This window comes from Macrobrachium rosenbergii, chromosome 15 (assembly GCF_040412425.1).
Source record: "Macrobrachium rosenbergii isolate ZJJX-2024 chromosome 15, ASM4041242v1, whole genome shotgun sequence".
Taxonomy (NCBI): domain Eukaryota; kingdom Metazoa; phylum Arthropoda; class Malacostraca; order Decapoda; family Palaemonidae; genus Macrobrachium; species Macrobrachium rosenbergii.
The window spans coordinates 32,313,249-32,333,385 of NC_089755.1; the positions used below are offsets into that span (position 1 = coordinate 32,313,249).

A 20,137-nucleotide genomic window follows, 5' to 3' on the forward strand; every position below is an offset into this window, starting at 1 on the left:
AAAAGACTACTTGCTGGGATGCAAGTTTGGGCTACAGATAAGGAACTGTCATTGCCTCAGTTGCTCTTTTCAACAGAAGACAAATAGAAACAATGTCCTGCCTTTACTCCTCCCCCATCTATAGTAGTAGTAGTAGTAGTAGTAGTAGTAGTAGTAGTAGTAGTAGTAGTAGTAGTAGTAGTAGTAGTAGTAGTAGAGGGATTTACCATTGAAACAGCTCACTTACTCGTTCTATTCCTCCTTGGTTTGTCTTTGTATAAGTGTATTGCCTCTGTTATATCCTATATTTTTTATAAGTTCCTTCCTATTTCCAATTTCTTCTTTCGACAGATCTGCAAATGGAAGGATGCTAAATAGCAATTCCTCTTTATTTTCTCGATATGGCTGCTGCGCGGATCTTTGTCCATGTCTAATGTCACTATATATGCTGGGCAGTAAAGTAAGGAATTTTCATCTAAGTTTTCAATTATTTCTTCCCCTTTTAGCCTATTCAAATCTTTTCATTTTAGTTTGCTTTACCTAGCCCTACTGATCAGTATTGTTTTTCTTTCAGTGTTATCATATCAGGTTTCTTCTCTTATGTGCTCCTTAAATTTTCTTTTGATTTTGAAAGTTGTCTTTTCATTCATTTCTCTTACCCATGCTTCTTTGTCCCAATCATTTGTCATCTCTTATAACTGCTTACTCTTAATTTATTCAATTTTACCCAAGTTTATACTCTTTCAGATATTCTCTTATTTTCAGAATCCAAAGTGTTTTCTTATTTTCCTATTGGTTTGTGGTTATCTCATTTAGGAGGCTATTTCCACCACTCTCAAGTGTACACTTCAGATAGAATAGTTTGTTCTCTATATCCCTTGAGAGGCAGGAAAAGGTCCTATTTTAGATCTTAAAGCACAGCTTACTGTGTACTTTGGTGCCTTCAGAATTGTCCTGTGCACTTGGTTATCTACTTTTTGCTTTCATATTTTTCTTGTAGAGTTTCATTACTTCAATGGCATACATGGAGGACGGCATCGCTAATTCCTTCCAGTATAATTTCCCTACCTTCACTCTGCTGCTTTTACTAATGACTGCATTATCCATGTTTGCCGACTGCTTTGCTGTAATTTGGGTCCTTTTTTATTTGTCCTCTGAAGCAGTCTAATGTGTTGTTCATTTTCCCACTTACGTATCTTATCTGCTTGACTATTTTTATTCTTCTATGTGCTAGATGTTTTCTGTATCGTCAATGCTATACTAATTGTTGAATATTAATATATTGCTTTAGTCTCTATTATTTAGATCGCATTCGCTTGCTGTTTCTGTAAGAATTCTTATGGTTTTTGAGATATCTTCAAGGGAGTGTCCTGGGATCAATCCATCGTCTACATATAATAGTGCCACCATGCTTATAATTTAATTGGTAAATCCTTCCGTTGTATTTTCCAGTTTTTCAATGATCAAGTAAGTTACTTACGGGAAGAATATGTTTGATCCATTGCACCCCTGCCTTATGGCATCTGTCACATTTAGCTCTTCGTGCTCTACATTGCTGAGGTACAGCCTTGTTGTGTCACTTGCATATATCTTCGCTACTGCACTTATTACCTCTGCATTTAGTCTGTGTTTCATTATGACCCAACAAGCTTTACCTGTCCACTGAATCAAACGCGTTTTTGGGTATCTATTGATAGCATAAATAAGGGGTCTTTTCTTTTGCATGTTTCTTATGTGCAATATTCCGGAATGTACAAGTCGTCAAGTCCTCTTCTCTGTGCTGTAAAGCCTGATTAGTTCATACGTCTTCCCTATATTTCTAATATATCTGTTTCTATTTTGGTTTTCAAGATCCCCATTAGTTAGTGTTATTGGCCTAAGATCTTTGACCATATGGTGTCGTTTCTTTGGCGTAAGTGTTTTTTCTTTTACTTAAACCGACTGTTCTGTGTGTTCATAACTTCCAGTATGTTATCTTAACATTCTGCTACTTCCCTCTTAAGGGTGGAGCTCTGTAAAAACTTGGAATAGAACTAGTTTCATCCCATCTCACCCTGGTGCTCTATGTTTTAATTTTCTCTAGTTGGCTCCTCCTCCTCCTCCTCCTCCTCCTCCTCCTCCTCCTCCTCCTCCTCCTCCTCCTCCTCCTCCTCCTCCTCCTCCTCCTCCTCCTCCTCCTCAAGTAAGAAACAGAATGACTGCACCGGAAAGACTAAGCTGATTAGCAGAGGCAAACTGAACACGCCTAACCTGAATGATGGGAAAAGATCAAACGCAAAGAAACAAAATGTAAGTATAGGCCTATATATAATGAAAATTTCAACATTTTCTTTTGCTTTATTGCCAAGCGTTACAATAATATCAGGGACAGATTCAGTGTCATATAGCAGCCATATCAAGAAGGTAAAGATATGAAGAGCATGTTTATCGATAAGATCCACTTAAGCAAACAAAATTTAAGGCATAAAAAAAAACGATCGGAGGCGCCGTTGCAAGGAAAACTTCCTACACTACTACTAAGCTAGTACTGATTATGTTGTTTTGATAATGTGGCGGACTCTTGGTGTTTTGCTTCTCCAAAAGCAATAACTGCATGGTTTAGGCTTTCCTAATCTGTGTTCGACAGGTAAGAGACTGTTTTGTGGTTTGTAGCGGTAAAACCCTACTTTTACGATTAATCCAGGTCTAGCTCATTGTTAAACTTACATACCGCAGTAGGCGTAACCTAGGCAGGTATTTCTGCGTATCAGCTCCGCACGAATTATTACCTCGGAAATTGGTTTTTCCTACACCTTTAGTGTTGCTAATGAAGTAAATGGTGTTGTTTATTGTCCGTCATCTGTTATTAACATACAACTCTGCCCAACAGTGTTGGGGACCCTGTGGGAACTCGGGGTTTTGGGTGGGGAAATGCACTGGGAGAAAACCGAACTGTCATTTTGGTCGAGTGGAATGGTTCCGCGCATTCGCAAGTCATTAGGGAGCCATACGTTCAAGAAGGTAATGGCTAAGGAAATCTATTATAAAAGGAACCCTACTAACCTAACGTATCTTAACCTAACCTAACCTGGTAGGCCGTGTTACTTAGTTGGGGGCTCCACCCCCTGTGGCCCCCTGGTGAAGGAAACCACTTTTTACCAAAAGTTCCCCTATAACACTGTGCATGCACGATAGCATTCCAGGATGGCCAGCATACAATAACATATCAGTTTGAGGTTAATTAAAGGTTAATTTTAGTCGACCAACAAAAAATAAATGTAAATTCTTGATAAGCAACCAAAATACTTTAGAAAAAGTCAATTTCCAAGGTAATACCCAATGCAGAATTGTTCCATAGTTCTACCTGTGTTTCTTTCCCACTTTCCTCTTTTGTCCAACTCTAATGGCAACTCGAGTGGGAAACTGGGGTGCTTGTACAGGGAAAAGCCAAAGATGATTGCAGACTTGGGGTTAGGCCTAGGCTATAGGCCTAAGTATTTTTTTATTTGCATAAAATTACTTAAAATAGTAGGCAAAATTTTGGGTAATACTATAAAATAACTTGAGCCTGTTTCTGTTGTTTTCCTATTTTGAGTGTTGCTGATGTCAATTTTATTGGTGGTCAATTAACCCCACATCTCTATCCAGCAAAGTTGGGGACCCTTTGGGGGCATCAGGGTTTCAGGTGAGGTAAAACACAGGGAGAGAGAACGGACATGTTATTGTTATGATGGCCACCCTGGAACAGTTCCACGCATGTGCAAGGCATGTGGGAGCCGTATGTTCAAGAAGGGGTTGGCTAAGGGAAGGGGAGGGGCCCAGTGAAGGAAACCTATTATAAAAGGAACTATACTAACCTAACCTACTAAGGGATTTAGAGCTGATGAAACACTGTTTTTATTTTTATCAAAGCATTGATAAAGAAACAACTGTATTTTAAGTATAGCTTAGTTTTACAGACCACTGAGCTTTAACAGCTCAAAGCTGCATTAAATTTTACGTGGCTTGGGACCTACAAGTTGAAATGAATTTCTATCAAGAAATATATTTTATAACCCTTCATCAGCCCGGCGGGAATTTTGCTCATATTTAAGGGCTTGTATGTATATTTTATAACCCTACATAGTTTTGATATTTATAGAGTAAAATGAAGTTGCCGATACCAGAACCAAGAAAATCAGAGACAAGGATCCTAAAACATTTTGTGATGTGAACATAATATGATGTCATGAGGCTTCGCCCATCCACCAGCTAGGCAGTAAGTCACTAACAGGTGAATAGATTATGCTTACATAGTCTATGTTTCAACAGATTTGATAATGGCCAGCAGGATATGGAATTGTCCCTGTGGTTGCAAGGCTGCATTTCTGCTACGGCTTGCCACTTTGTATACAAGCAAGAAGACCCGTGGCAAGATTTACTATAGCCTGAATAGGTAATTATTTCTATAGTGGGTAATTGTTACTTGGCCACCCCAGAAGTGTGGGAAGGAGCTGTTTAGACAATCCCATCATTTTGAGGAAGAGTACTGGAAGTCCAACAATATCCATGAGAGCATGGAACCAGTCATCACTGACATCACTAGCGACAATGAGGACGGGGATGATGGCCTCTTCCACGAGATTGACAATGAAGACATTTTGTAAATAAATTATGTATAGTGTTAGACATTTTCTTTGTACATCTAAAACATATTTAATGAAACAATAATTATAACAATATGTTCCTCCTCCAAACTGATTTCAGTATATTTTCCTTTCCATGCATAACAATATAAATTGTATTACATTTGATTGATATTAAGTAGGTAAATAGTAGCTTGCCCTCAAAATCTTGACTCCTACCATTACCTTTTATTTGCAATGACTATACGAGAGCTGTTTAGGGAGCTGTATGATATGAGTAAAAAAACATTACCTTTTATTTGCAACAAGTGTACGAGCGCTGTTTAGGGAGCTGTATGATATGAGTAAAAAAAAACAGAAAAATAGCACAGGGTTACATTAACTGAATTAAAACAATGGTTATAGACTGGTTCATTATGTGGATGAATTACATACATTGAAATATTTGTAAAGTAGAAACAATACGAATATCCAGAAAATGGAAGAATTCCAAGCTAACAACTTAGTCCCAACAACTGCTATGGAAGTTGCGATGAAACCTCCACAAAATAATAATAATAATAATAAAATTATTGAGAATAATAATGCAATCAAGGGGACAATGACAAATCCTGCTCACCATCATTGGTATCACTGGAGCCTAGGATGGGTACTAACAAGGCCAAGAGAAAGAGGAGGTCTGCTCACTTCTCCTAAAATCCCCCATGTAGGCAGAGCTTTGTCTGCCTCCTTATTGTGTCAGCAGGTGAATTGCCATAATGAGCAGGTACCTCTAAGATATGTCATTGCCTACATAGTTACCCCAGGTGGGAGGTGACTCCACCCAGTTGGTAGGCCTGGTCTCTCTTGGACATTGGGTACTAATATCAATTAGTTAATATGTCATCGGCAAGTGGGCAGAGCCACAGTGAAGAGACGTTTTCCCGAATATGTAAACTTCTCTTCTCTGTGGGTGGAGCCTCATGACATCATAGGTTAACGTCACTTTTGTGTTCAAAACCCTTACCTGTGATTTTGATGGCTCTGGCATAGGAAGCACACTTTTACTCTGATAAGTACCAGAACTATTGAACTTAGGTACTAAATAATACTTGCAAAAATTAGGTAAATTAGGTTATAAAGTACTTTCAAAAATTAGGTAGTTATCGGTGGGGTTATTCCCGATGTGATGACAACCGAAAATCGCCAACTTTCACCACTTCCCCATTAGCGGCGCGATGCTTTGATAAAAGGTGTTGCCGAAAACCTTGTTTCATTGCATAACCGCTCTGCTTTGATAAAGTCTCTTAGTAGTAGGCCGTGTTACTTAGCTTGGGGGCCGCTCTCGATCCCTCCCTATCTCCACTTTCCTCAAACTGCCGTTTGCCTTTAGTACACATGCTTAAGAGGGTTTTCCTCAATTTGGAGTTCATAATGTAAAATAATTGGCTGGATATGTATATAGGCTATCTGACTGTGTCACTCCCTCTCCCACCATTTTCCTCACTTTGCAGCTCCACTTTTTACCAAAAGTTCCCCTATAACACGGCACATGCACGATAGCATTCCAGGATGGCCAGCATAAAATAACATATCAACTCTCTTTCCCCGTGGTCTACCCCACCCAATACCCTGCATTCCCAAGGGGTCCCCTACCTTGTTGGATAAAGTTCTGAGGTTAATTACAGGTTAATCAATGGCAAACGACAAAAAATACAGGCAGTCCCTGGTTATCAGGAGGGGTTCCATTCTGAGGGTGTGATGATAACTGAAAATGGCTAATAACTGAAAATCGGCGATTTTCGGCACTTTTTCTTTATTTTCGGTGCTTTTTCTTCGATTTTCGGGGCTTATCGGCACTGAAAAGCACCAATTTTCAGTTATCAGTGCCTCTGTTAGGTATGTATCGCCGCCAATGCTCAATTATCAGTGCCGATAAGCGGAAATCGGTGATTTTCGTTGCTGAAAATTGCTGATTTTCGTCGCTAGACAAGCGCCGCAAAACTGGATCACCGTTAACCGGGGACTGCTTGAAATGGTAAATTCTTGACAAGCAACAAAACACCATAGAAAAAGTAAAATTCCAGGTTAATTATAGAAGGTGAGCTATACTGTAGTTCTACCAATTTTTTTTTAAACCATTATTGTATTTGTGGCTTGAAACTACATTTTGTGTTTTTAAAGTGTGTGTTGAAAGTTTCTGACTTAGCATATGTTGCTCATTTTACACTATTTTTATGGCTACAGAGCACCAATCATCAAGCAACTGTTTCATGTATTAATTTATTTTTTTTAAATCATAGGATTTTTACTTATTCATGTAAGCCTAGTACAGCAAGTTTGCCTCCTAGACAGTGATTTATAATTATTCTATTGTCTTATAGTTTATTTTTCTTGTCTTAATATGTATGATTTTTACAATGAACTTTTTCTTATTGTTGGTATGCTTGAAAGTCTAAAAACATAGACATTATTAGAGTTTTATCCAGTCTTCAACATCCATGGAAAGACTTGGAGCCTATTCTCCCCTGATACAGAGGAATTCTCTATAGCCTATAATATAGGTTTATATTATTTATATAAATTTTTTGGTAGCATGCAGAGTAGGGAGACAGAGATATTCAGTGTTGCTTTGGGGGGGAGGGGGGCAGGGTCCAGGGGGTTGCTGAAACCCCCATGGCCAGGTCAGTTTGTGGTGCCCTAAGTTAGGTTAGGAAAGTAAGGTCTGGTTAGGTCAGGACACAGCATTCTGGGAAAGGTTAGGATTTCTCATGTCTATCCCTGTCTCACTACTCTGCATCCACTCCAGATTTTTTAAAATGATTTTCCAGAACTGTATTTGACTAATCCTTCTGTGGCATCATCTTCATTTATAGCAAAATCCATGGTTCTTTTCAGGTAAGCCCTGCCCCATTGTTTACGTCATGACCATCCCTTGAAGCTGATTGTTTGGCAATGGTCTCACAAAGTTGGTTAATCTGTGGTTCTTTTCATTTTCATTAATTTAGCAATGATTGTATTACAGGGCTAAAATAAGTTCTGCTGATTATTGAAAGGAAATGTTATATTATCTCCTGAAATAAAGTCATAATCCACATTTCCCTGTAAATGCTGAAAAAAAAAAGGAAAATATGAATGACATAAAGAGTGTTCTGCTATGCAGCAATGTAGTTTTTCGTAAATGAGGTTCAGCTGATCACAGAGGTGACACAATAAATGTCTGAGTTCGAATCAGTGCACTTGAATTGCAGGACAATGATAATTACCATCTGATATTGTCAAGGGTTCACCATTTTAAATTTAAACACAAAGAATGTTGTAGAGCAATGCAGACTGATATTTTTCACTTGGATTTCAGGAAATTTTACTACATTTTCAAGGTTGTAAATTGATTTCATTGAAATCATTTATACATTTGGTGGGATGACTAGCAGTGACTGCTCTCTATAAAACCAGAATATGCCTATGTATAGCTTAAAGTTACAGTATGATGGGCTATACGAGTCATACTGGAATAATTTGCTGAGAATTTTCTCCTTTTGAAATAATAGGATCATAGAATCATAAAAAATAATGTAAACCAATATAATATCCAATGTCTTTTTGTCTGTTTATGCAAGTTGCAATGTTTGGATTAAAGGCCTACCTTATATTCAGCCTTTTTATTGTGGTTCTTGTTGTGGTTATTCTTGTTTTTGTTGTTGCTATTATTGTCCTTTTAGTGTCTTTGAACACTTTTCATATGGTGACCGAACATTGCAGAATGAATAAGCCTAGACCTATTCATATTTTTTATAGTGTAAATAATTATGCCTACTATTGTTGATTGAAATATAGTCATTTGTTTTAATTAAAAGTAATCGAGATCTTTATGAATATAGTCTGCTAGAATATTCTCTTAACACAGAGAGAGAGAGAGAGAGAGAGAGAGAGAGAGAGAGAGAGAGAGAGAGAGAGAGAGAGAGAGAGAGAGAGAGAGTGAGTTCCTGACACTAATGTATCCTTTTGTCCAACAGGGTGATCTACAAGAATGCCCCCAAATTCAAATGAATCAGACTGGTTTGGGCCATGTCATACATGTATTTTTCGGCTATCATTTATTTTGTTCTTATTTCGTTACGTATCTTATGGTGCCCTCCTACCATAGCCTGCATTTTCATAGAAATGCTACAGCAGCCTTATACTGTACATATTTAATCATTTTACATTAATATAATTTGTTATCCCTTTTGTAAATATATTTTCTATGTAATTCGCTGAGAGCAGTTCGGTAGTTGTGTGTAAAACTGAAACAGCCCTATGATTGGTTTATGTTTGCCATCGACTACATGCCCACAAGCTTTACTTATATTCTCTGTGGTATAAGTGGCTTTACAATTACTATGGCCATTGATGCATGTGCACATGTATGTGCATATGCACGTGCTTATATGTGTAAATTCCACCATATGCATATACATTATATATCGTGGGGTCAAAACTTATGATATTAATTAAAAGCTACTCTATTTCCAACAGATATGGGAAAGAAAACTATTTGCAGTAAGAAATTGATGTAGGCCTATGCCCTGTCATTGCCTCCAAACATAAGAAATTGATATGTAGGCCAAATCTGACAATGATATTAGCACATTAGACATGCAGGATTATGATGAATTAATTCCCTAATATCGGAACTGGCTGCATAAGTCTATGCTTCATTTCAATTAATGTGGTCTGTGTGGAACAGCTTATGTAGGCCAATACCAATTAAGAAAAATAAAGCAAGATGCTTGTGTATTTAGGCTGCTCATGATCAAAAGAAGAAAAAAAGATGCACAGACAGAATGATCCAAGATCTTCATAATGATATTATACAACTTAATACTGTGTAGCTTTTATCGGAGATATCAGTTGCATACTTCACATCTCCAGGAGCTCGAATCTATGGTGTCATCATTCATGCACAGAGCTCATCACAGAATGGGGCCAAATCAGTACTGGTAATCATATGGACCGTTAATTAATGTGACGCCATTCCCTTTTCCAGAGCTGGCCAATCACTGGCGTGCAGTGGGCAGGGTTTAGCTGCAAAGTGCCCTGGTTTTTACTATAGTGTAAAGAATTATCTGTCTATTGTTAATTGAAATTTAGTCATTAGTTTTAATTTCTCTCTCTCTCTCTCTCTCTCTCTCTCTCTCTCTCTCTCTCTCTCTCTCTCTCTCTCTCTCTCTCTCTCTCTCTCTCTCTATATATATATATATATATATATATATATATATATATATATATATATATATATATATATATATATATATATATGTGTGTGTGTGTGTGTGTGTGTGTGTGTGTGTGAATGCATTTTCATAAACACTTCTCTTAATTCAGGAAGAAACTACATTGAAGCATAGTAACTTCTCAAATTTGAACAATGTCGAGATCAGGATCGTCAAGAAGTGGCACGGTAAGAATAGGGACTTTTGTTGGCTGTTGTGCATGATTATTTTTCATGTATCATTGTATGCACATTATTATAGTTTTTTTTTATTATGAAAATACACACACAAGAATTGTAATATGGTATGTGGAGTAGAGAATTCATATTATGCTAACAACAATTATTTTAGATGTGTAATGTATTTTTTGGCAAAATGGTACATTTAGTTCTCATTTTATGTTACCTCAGTAAAGTCCATTTACTGTGAAATATTAAAGGATTGGTAATTCAGTGTTTTTATGTCTGGTGTGTAAATTGTTGATTTGAAAAAATTAAAGTGCCAGATTTTCTGTCAATAATTGAGTCTAAACCCCTTAAGATGGCAAAGATTATATATTCATATATATGGGAATACAGACCACTGCCTTTTATGTAAGTATTTTTCAGCATAAACTGGAAATCAGTTGTTGAAAACTCGGTAACCAAGTAGTTAACCAGATGGTTAACAGATGGTATGGATTTGTTTATGAGTAGTGGGCTCTGCCTTTTTCTTGTGTTTTATTGTATCTCTGTTGCCTTGCTCCCTTTTTTTTTTTTTTTTGCCCATATGAATAAAAACTAACAGAGTCATTTGAAGGGACATTGCTGCCCTTGATGGTGGTTCATGTCACCTGTAACAAAGAATTCTGACTCTGTTTGTGCTTCTTGCTGGTAGAAGTTCTGTTCTAGGGCTTCTCCTTGTAAGGAATGTATTGTTTGGGATTCAGTTTAGGAGGAGGAAGGGGAAGAAGAGTGAAAGGTACTCGCCAGCTCCCTGCTTCCTTGGGAAAAGCAGGGAACTCCTTCAGGGATGCATCCAAATTCTTCTAGTTCCTTCCTATCCCCATGTTCCATTCTTCTTCCTTTTGCAAGTGCTACTTCTAGGAAGGGTAGCACTATGCCTGAGAAACTTGACCACAACCTTTCACTTGAAGACCTAACTGCTTCTGAGAGAGGTGCTCCATCAGCAGTTGTGTCGTCCTATGATATTCTGACTATGATTCAGATGTTTCAGGTGTCTGTAGGACATCATTGGAGCTCCTGCACAATGTCTGTGTTGGAATGAGGTTCTGACACCGACTCTGCTGTGTCTCGTACTTTTTCTTTGGCAAGGGGCATGTCTGGCTCATTATGGGATAGGGAACACCCTAGGAGCAAAGTTTTGATGTGACTCCTTCATTAGCTAGAGAAGGAACCCATGTGGGCTGAGTTGTAGCACCAGTGTATGGAGATGGAATAACCTGGGGGAGGCAACTGCAGCTTCATACTGGCCAACAGTCTTGTTTATGGAGTTACCTATGGGATTGCTGTAGAGGCATGACCTTTGGTCCTGTTGCTGTGGTCAAAGTTAGTGCCTGCTGTTTTGGAGAAGGTGAATGCCCCAATCCATAGATCAGGAAGTTTCGCTGCCACTTTCATGCTAGAAGAGGAAATATATGGTACAGAATGCTGGGGCTTCTCCTAGTAGCACTGTATATGCCAGTCTGTGGGGATTTGTTTAAGAGTAACCTTCTGTTAGAGAGGTTATGTCAGGAAGGTATTCAATTCACCACATTAGAGGTGGCTGCATTGGAGGCATTTTTTGTGATGCCCCTCCAGACCATTTGTGATTTGACCTATGGTTAAATGCATTAACAGTGTATGCCAGGAATAGGAAGGTAGTATTTTAGGAGATTGTTGGTTTCAGGAGGTAGGGTTCTGACCTTTTTAGCACACCAAATTGCCAGCCAGTAAGTGAACTACAGTACTTTCTTTGGAGGATATACATGGTTTCCTCTCTTTTCAAGGCAAGTGTCACATGAGAGTAGTGTCATGCTTTGGGACAGTTCAGTGTTAGGCTCTTCTCTACTCTTTCCCAAGAGTAATGAGGAGGTGGCGGTGGATTGGGGAGCTGTGCATTCCAGAGATTGTCTTATAACCTGCATTTGAGCCTTTTGCTTGCTTCTGCCAAACCTCTGGGTCTGGCAAAGTCCTCCACATCTGGAATCTCAGAATGGTCTTTAAGTAGCCCAGTCTTCATCCTCCGAGGAAGTTGAAGAGTTCTCTCAGCCCTTTTGTCCCCCACCAGCTGGTAGGGCCAAGAAGGGAGGAAAGGGGGAAAAGGGAAGGGGGCTGCTAAGGGTGGTGATCCCCCTCCTCCACTGCCATGATTAGGAGGTTACCTCCCTTGCCATTTGGCTGTGTGGCAGTAGCAGGGAATAGAGCCCTGGGTTGTAGCCATCCTTCAGGATAGTTACAGGCTTCTGCTCAAGGACGTTATTCTTCCCTTTTCAGAGCCCTCAAACAGATTCCACTTCCACCCTCTGGGCATGCAGATGTCTTTGGCCCTGTTGGCAGAGGTAGATGCATATATATGGAAACATGAGTATAAAAGGGATTTATACCTAGAAATGTGTGCTATTGGAACCATTTCACTGGCTGACACAGGTCGAGCCCAGAAATGTATTTATTGTATGAGTGTGTACCAGTATGAGAGCATATGCCTTTGTGCAACTTTTAATTTCATTTTCAATCATTCATCACCATATCGAATGACCTATTTGGTCCCAGTGCTAGTCTTCTAGTTTAGACCAGTCATTTCATCCAAATCCTTCGGGCCAGCCCGATGAGAGCTGATAGTCAGCTCAGTGGTGTGGTTAAACTTTTTTTTTTTAATAATAATAGTGTTGGAGAAGGGTGCCGTAGAAGTCATAGAGTGCTTGGAGGTTGGAGACTGACTACTCTTCCCTGAACATGTTTTTGTCACAGACTTGATTGTTGTTGTTGTTGTTGTTGTGGTTCCCCAGACTCTGTTATGCCAGGAAGCCTGCACCGCGCAAGAAGGACACCACGCTTACTGGATCTGACCATAACTGTGTGGTAGTGTGGATGTTGTGTTGTTGTCTAAGGGCTGCCAAGTTAGGGCAATCTACTAAGAGATGTGTAATTGTGTAGGGACTAACTTGGCAGAGTGGACATATGTCTGTTTGGGTGTTGTCTATCACGGTGTTTGTAGGTGTTTAGTGATTGGTGATGACCACAGCGAAGTCGAGTCAGGTGTACTCTCTCCAATCTTGAGAGCTGTGTTTCTGTGCTGCTTATGTTGGGTGGGGGGTTGCCGAGTATTTTGTTGTTGGGAAGGTTATTAAGTGCTTGTCTGGTGAGGTGAGTATGGATGTGCTTTTTGTTTTGTGTGATGTTTGTGGGTGGTGGTATAGAATTCAAGATATTTGTATAGTGTCTGTGTGGTGTATTCGCTATTTGCCTGTGTATTGGAGGGTGGTCGTGAAGGTAATAGCATGGGCTGTTTGTGTTGTTTATGACCGATGCCAAGAATTGTGTGCCTCTCATGTCTAAGTGTTGCCTGATGGTGAGAATCTTGGTTTTGGCGTGTAAGTGTTCTATTGGTGTGGATTGTGTACTGCCAAGGATGATTCTAAGAGCTGTGTTTTGTATTATTTGTAGTTTGTTTAGTTGTGTGTTGGATATGGCAGGGTGCCAGGCTGGGCTGGCGTAGTTTATTATGGAGCGGATGTATTGTTTGTATACTGTGATGAGCGTTTCTTTTTGTTGTCCAAATGTTGTGCCTGTTAGTGATCTTAGTGCATTTAGTCTAGGTCTGCATTTCTTGATGATGTTACTGACATGTGAGCAAATGACATTGAAGTGTTGTATGTGACTCCTAGGATTTTTGTTTCGTGTGTGTGTGGAATTGTGGTGTTGTTCAGCGTTGCTGTAGGTCTGTACTGATGTTCTTTGTTGTGACTAGTGAGTAGTGTACTTGTGGATTTTGTTGGTGCTACCTGTAATCTGTTTTGTGTGAGCCAGTTTTCAAGTTGTGTTATGTAAGTCTGTACTTGTGTGGAGCATACGTTTTTGTCTGCATGTATTGATATGGTTGTTAGATCGTCTGCATATGAGGAGATGTATATGGTGTTAGGTGGTGTTGGTATGTCATGCATGAATAGATTAAAAAGTGTTGGGCTTAGGACGGAGCCATGTGGGACGCCGTTCGGGAAGTTTCTGATTTTGGATGACTCGCCATTGTAGTGTACAAATGCTTGTCTGTCTGTTAAGTAATTGGCGAGCCAGCGTTTGGTGTTGTTGTGTAGTGTGGTGTTGTAAACTTTGTTGATGAGAAGTGGTCTAGAGATGGCGTCAAAGGCTTTACTTATGTCTATTGTGATTAGCAGTGTTCTTTGTGGTGGGCGTCTAGAGTTAATGCCATCTTGTATTTTTGTGTAAGGTTGGTGAGTAGTGTTGTTGTGGAGTGGTGTGGTCTGTAGCCATGTTGAGTGGGTGACAGTGGTATGTGTGGTGTGGTTTTGCGTAAGATGAGGTGTTCTACTACTTTTGATGGTGTGCAGAGTAAAGTTATAGGTCTGTATGAAGCTGCTTGTGTAGGTGTTTTGTTTGGTTTTAGAAGTGCTATTATTTTCCCCAGTTTCCAAATGTGTGGTATAATGCAGTGTGCATATGAATAATTGGCTATGTTTGTCAGTGTTTGTGTGCCATGGGGACCTAGATGTTTTAAATGAATGTTTGAAATGTTATCGATGCCCATGGCTGCAGAGTTTTTAAGTTGTTTAATGATTCTAGCAGTGTCTTCTGTTGTGGCTAGTATTACTGTGTAATCTAATGGGAACTGTTGTTTGCGTCTGTAGATGTGTCTGTCTTCTTTGTATTTGCGTAGGTGGCTGATTTTTGCGTAGTGGTTTATTAAGATGTTGGCTTGTTGTTTGTGTGAAGGGATCTTGTCAGACTTGATTCAAGATGGAAACTGTGTTGGAATATCCAACAGAGAGGGTGGATTCCATGCTTTCTATAGATCTGAAGGATGCATACTTTCTAGTACCCAGTCATCAAAATTCTTGGAAATAGTTCCATTTTGTCTGCAGTGGGACCATCTATCAGTTCAAGGTGTTATGCTTTGAACTGGGTGTCGCCAGGTGTTTACCCGATTACAGGCAGTCCCCGGTTTACGACGGGGGTTCCATTTTTACGCCGTGTCGTAAACCAAAAATCATTGTTAACCGAAAAATCTTTGAAAATTGTAAAAAATCCTAAGAAAATCTTACTTTTAATGCTTTGGGTGTATTGAAAACGAAGTAAACTGCATTTTTATTGAGTTCTTTATGAAAAAAGCCTCCAAATTTTTATTATTCTGCCATTTTGGAGCCATATTTCTTCCATTGGATCGGTGTATGACACGTCGTAACCCCGGAACATGCATCGTAAACCAGGAAATAATTTCTGATGAATATATTTGAAAAGCGTCGTAACCTCAGAACGTCATAGGCCGGACCCGTCATAAACCAGGGACTGCCTGTATTCACCTGGTGTCATCTTGGGCTGTTCCAGTGTAAAAGCATATACGTACCTTATACAGTTTTTTCTTTTAAATTTCATTTTCATTCATTCATCATCATGCAAATGACCTATTTGGTCCCAGTTCTAGGTTCTCAGGTCCAGACCTGGTATTTCATCCTAATCCTTCGGGCCAGCCCTATGAGAGCTGATAGTCAGCTCGGTGGTCTGGGTAAACTATTTTAATAATAATAATGGGCTCATTTAAAGAATATTTGCTTTTTGCAGTAGCTAGATGATTGGTTGGCCTTGTCATCCACGGAGGTGTGACTCTTTCAGGACAGAGATCATCTTTTCACTTTTTGTCACGAGTTGGGAATTGGGATCAACCTGTAGAAGTTCGATCTCATTCCCATGTAGCAAACAAAATACCTGGACATGCCCATAGATTTGGCAGCATACGGGGCCTATCCAGTGGACTCTCATATGAGCAACCTCAGGGAGGTAGTGGTGCAGTCGTTGTTCTGGCAGGAACAACTCACTCAGCATTGGCAGGTAGTCTTAGGTCATCTGTTGCTAAAGGAGCTCGTGCCTCACAGGAGGAGCCACCTGTTGCCATTTCAGTGGCAGGTGAAATGGAACTGGTGTGCTTTTCAGGATCACTTTCCTGCCTTGTTCCTTTGAATTGGTAGGTAAAGTAGGGCTTAGCGTGGTGGATAGCTGACAGAAACCTCTTAAAATGAGTTCCCACCTCTGGAAATGCATTGGTTTTCAAATGTGTTGAAAGAGAGATGGGGCGCACACTTAAGAGGAAAGTTTGTATTAGATATGTGGCCAAAGGATAGAATGTTCCTTGTCTACAAATCGGCATCCACAAGATGCAATTAGCATGGCTAGCATTGTAAGTGTTTCATGAGCAATTGACAGGTCACTTGGTAGTGTTGATGAACGACAGCAAGACTTCTGGCTTGCATCAACAAGTGAGGGAACAGTATTTCCCACTCTGTCAGTTGGCGGTGCAGATGTACGAGTGGGCGGTTTCTCAAGCTGTGAGTAGGCTGCAAGATACATTCTGGGCAGGTGGAGTGTCAGATGGTGGAGACAGAGTGGTCTCTAAACCATTGAGTAGCGGAGAGGTTGTTTGAGTAATGGGGTTCTTCCATGTTCAGTCTGTTTATGATCTGGTTGAACAGAAAACTTTCAGTTTTCTGTTCTCTGGTTCTGGACCTGTAGGAGGAGATTTAAGATGCGTTTCAGCACGCCTGGGTCAACCTGGACATATATGCTTTTTGTTTCCACTTTTTAAACTCCTTTGCAGTGTGAAAAACAGTGTTTCCCAGTTCTCCACATGACTGGTGGCTCCTTGTTGGCCTCAAGCTGAGTGGTAGTGTGATCTGCTGGTTTTTTTTCTTTCTTTCTTTCTTTAAATCATCAGCTAAAAACCTCCCATAGGGGTATAGTGCCATCAGTGCGCCTCAGTAGGGATTACTTAAAGTTTTGCAGCATCCCTTCAGCCCCTAGCTGCAACCGTTTTTATTCCTTTTACTGTAACTCTGTTCATATTTTCTTTCTTCCATCTTACTTTCCACCCTCTCCTAACAATTGTTGCATAGTGCAACTGTGAGGCTTTCCTTCTGTTACACCTTCAAAACCTTTTTACTCTCCATTTCCCTTTCAGTGCTGAATGACTTCATAGGTCCCAGCACTTGGTCTTTGGCCAAAATTGTATATTCCATTCCATATTCAGCTAAAAACCCTTAGGACAAGAGTCAACAAACTATCAGTCCGAGAGGGCTCCCAAGGGAAATCAGCCTGCAAAGAGAGACAAGTTGTAGGAAAAAGTGTTAAATAAATAGATATGAGGGAATAGAAAATTGAACTGATGCACCTGAAATTCAGGAGACGTCAGCAGAGAACAAGAATGAATTTGCTCCTCGCTTAAATATTTGGTAATCAGAAGATTCCACAACTGCATTAGTCAAACTGTTCCACATTTTAGTTGTAACCAAGTTAAAGCTTCTAGCAAACTGATTAGTATTAAACCTGATGCTAGAAAATGATGCACTGATTGCAGCAGCATCCTGTCTAGTGTTTTGAGCAAAAACAGCTAGGTCAGGTAAAGAAGAATGCAGAGGATGTTTGTCATTATAGTACATTTTATGCAACAATCATAATGAACTCACTTTTTGTCTTTGCCACAAGTCAACATTAAGAGTTGACAAACTAAACTTGACTCTCCAGGTTGAGGTGTTGAGAGGGCTGCCGTAGTGGCCCACCCTCCTGTGTCAGCCACATGTTTGCCAGTACCATCAGGCAGTGCTCTCCTGCAGCTTCACACTGGATGGTTTCCTAGTGTCTCCTGAGAGAGGCTTTTTTCGCAGGGCTGTGAAGGAGATGTCAGGCTACCTTTGACATTCCTCAGCAAACTTATCAGAAAGTGAGCCATCTTCTGCAATTGGTTTCATAGGAGGGGTATCACTCTGGTTGGAGGGTCTGTTCAGCTGCTTACAGACTTCATCTACCATCGCTAAGACAAGCACCCTTCAATCTCTGTAGTACTGTAATAGGCTATCACTGCATTATTGCAGCTTTTCAGATTGAAGAGACTAAACCTCTCCTAATTGATGGAACTGTCTGTGCTAATGAGGAGTTTCAAACAGTCTTATCCCCCTCAGGAACTTCAATTCTCTGAGTGGGATGTGTTCCTAGTTCTCAGGAGTCTTATCAGGGTGCCTTTTGAGCCTCTCTTTTAAGGCTTTGACATAGACCTTATTTTTAAGACTTTCCTCTTAGCTTTATCTTGTCTGGCATTCAGAGGGTAGGGATCTCTTTCATTCTCATTCATTCATGTGTGTGTGTGTGTAAAAACTCAGGATCTGTCTGTACTATATTAGAGAGCCAAGAGTTCCTCAATCCCCTCCCTTCGAGATTTTGTAGATGGAGACCTGGATGAGGTGCTGCTTTGCGTAGTTTGTACACGTAGATACTATTCGAAAAGAACTCACTTTCAGTGGCTGGAGTGTAAGTGTTTTTTCATTTGTACAGATATTTGCAAAAAGGAAGTGTTTAAGAACACTTTCTTTCTGGCTTTGTGAAGTAATCAGATAGGCCTACTTGTCCTCAGAGCAGGAGGTATGCTTCCCTTCCCAAGTGAGGGCTCATGGTGATGGGAGGGTAAGCCCACCCCTCGCTTATTGGAAGAACTTTTAGGTTTATAGGTATTCAGGGCAGGTGTCTGGCATAGGACCTCAGTCCCTGCAGTTGAAGGAAAGTGAGTGCGAAGGGTGGTGAGTGACAGATTCTCCCCCACTCACCCCCCAACTTTACCTGTTAACCACCTGATTAACTACCTTTTACCAAGTTTTCAACAACCAATTTCCAGCTCATGCTGAAGGACGCATCTATATGAAAGGCTGTGTTTGTATACTTAGGAAATATTCAAATAACTTTTAAAATCTGTTTTTTCCTTAGAAAGAATATTGCTATATCTAGGTGATGTTACAAATTCTTTGACATCATAATCACAATCCTTAAAGATTTCTCCTAACTAGGTACAGCCACATCCACTTGATTAAGAGTATCCAGTGGCCTTTCCTCCTTCATTAGGCAAAGCCCATTGGCTTGTAATGTTAAGTTGCCCACACTATTGAGTAGGTGACTGGGTTGTCAAGGAATGGCACTATCCAGTAGGTTGTAACAACCCTGAATTTGGAATCGTTCATGTCAGTTAAAAAAAGCACTGTGTAGCATATTAACTGCTTTTGTGTGTAAAATTTCTAGAACATTACAGAAAAGTAACAGTTGAAAGAGAGTTCATGTGACTGTATTTATATATATATATATATATATATATATATATATATATATATATATATATATATATATATATATATATATATATATATATATATATATATATATATAAATAAAATATATATATAAAATATACATACATACATATACAGTATAAATGTACATAAATATATGTATATACAGTATATATATACATATATATGTGTATGTATATGTATGTACATTATATATATATATATATATATATATATATATATATATATATATATATATATATATATATATATATATATATATATATATATATATATATAATATATATATATATATGTATATGTACATATATATATACATACATATATATATATATATATATACATATATATATATATATATATATGTATGTATGTATGTATGTATGTATACAGGCAGTCCCTGGTTATCGGCAGGGGTTCCGTTCTGAGGGTGTGATGATAACCAAAAATCAGTGATTTTCGCCGCTGTTTCAGCAATTTTTGGGCTTATCAGCACTGAAAAGCGCCGATTTTCGGTTATCGTCACCTCTGTTAGCTGTGTATTGATGCCAATAAGCATAAATAGGTGATTTTTGCACCGAAAATTGCCGATTTTCGTCACTAAACAAGCGCCATAGTATTGATCATCGTCAACTGAGCCCGCTGTTAACCAGGGACTGCCTGTGTGTATATATATATATATATATATATATATATATATATATATATATATATATATATATATATATATATATATATATATATACAGTATACACAGGCAGTCCTGGTTAATGGCAGGCTCGGTTAATGGCAATCCAGTTTTATGGGGCATGTCTTGCGGCGAAAATCGGCAATTTTCGGCGCCAAAAATCACTGATTTTCCGCTTATCGGCGCCAATAATTGGGTATTGGCGCTAATACATGCCTAACAGAGGCGCCGAAAACCAAAAATCGGCATTTTTCGGCACTGATGAGCCCGAAAATCGCCGAAAAAGCCCCCGGATATC

General features: G+C 39.3%; 1 protein-coding gene across 1 annotated transcript in view; it reads left to right on the plus strand.

Moving 5' to 3' along the window:
* The first annotated feature begins 2,455 nt into the window (after positions 1 to 2,455).
* Positions 2,456 to 20,137, plus strand: part of LOC136846304 (non-structural maintenance of chromosomes element 4 homolog A-like) — a 59,500-nt gene continuing 41,818 nt past the window's right edge. Inside the window, exons 1-2 of the mRNA XM_067117106.1 lie at positions 2,456 to 2,605; positions 9,930 to 10,005. Of these exons, the coding sequence (XP_066973207.1) occupies positions 9,973 to 10,005 (33 nt within the window). The 5' untranslated portion in view covers positions 2,456 to 2,605; positions 9,930 to 9,972. The remainder of the gene's footprint in view (positions 2,606 to 9,929; positions 10,006 to 20,137) is intronic.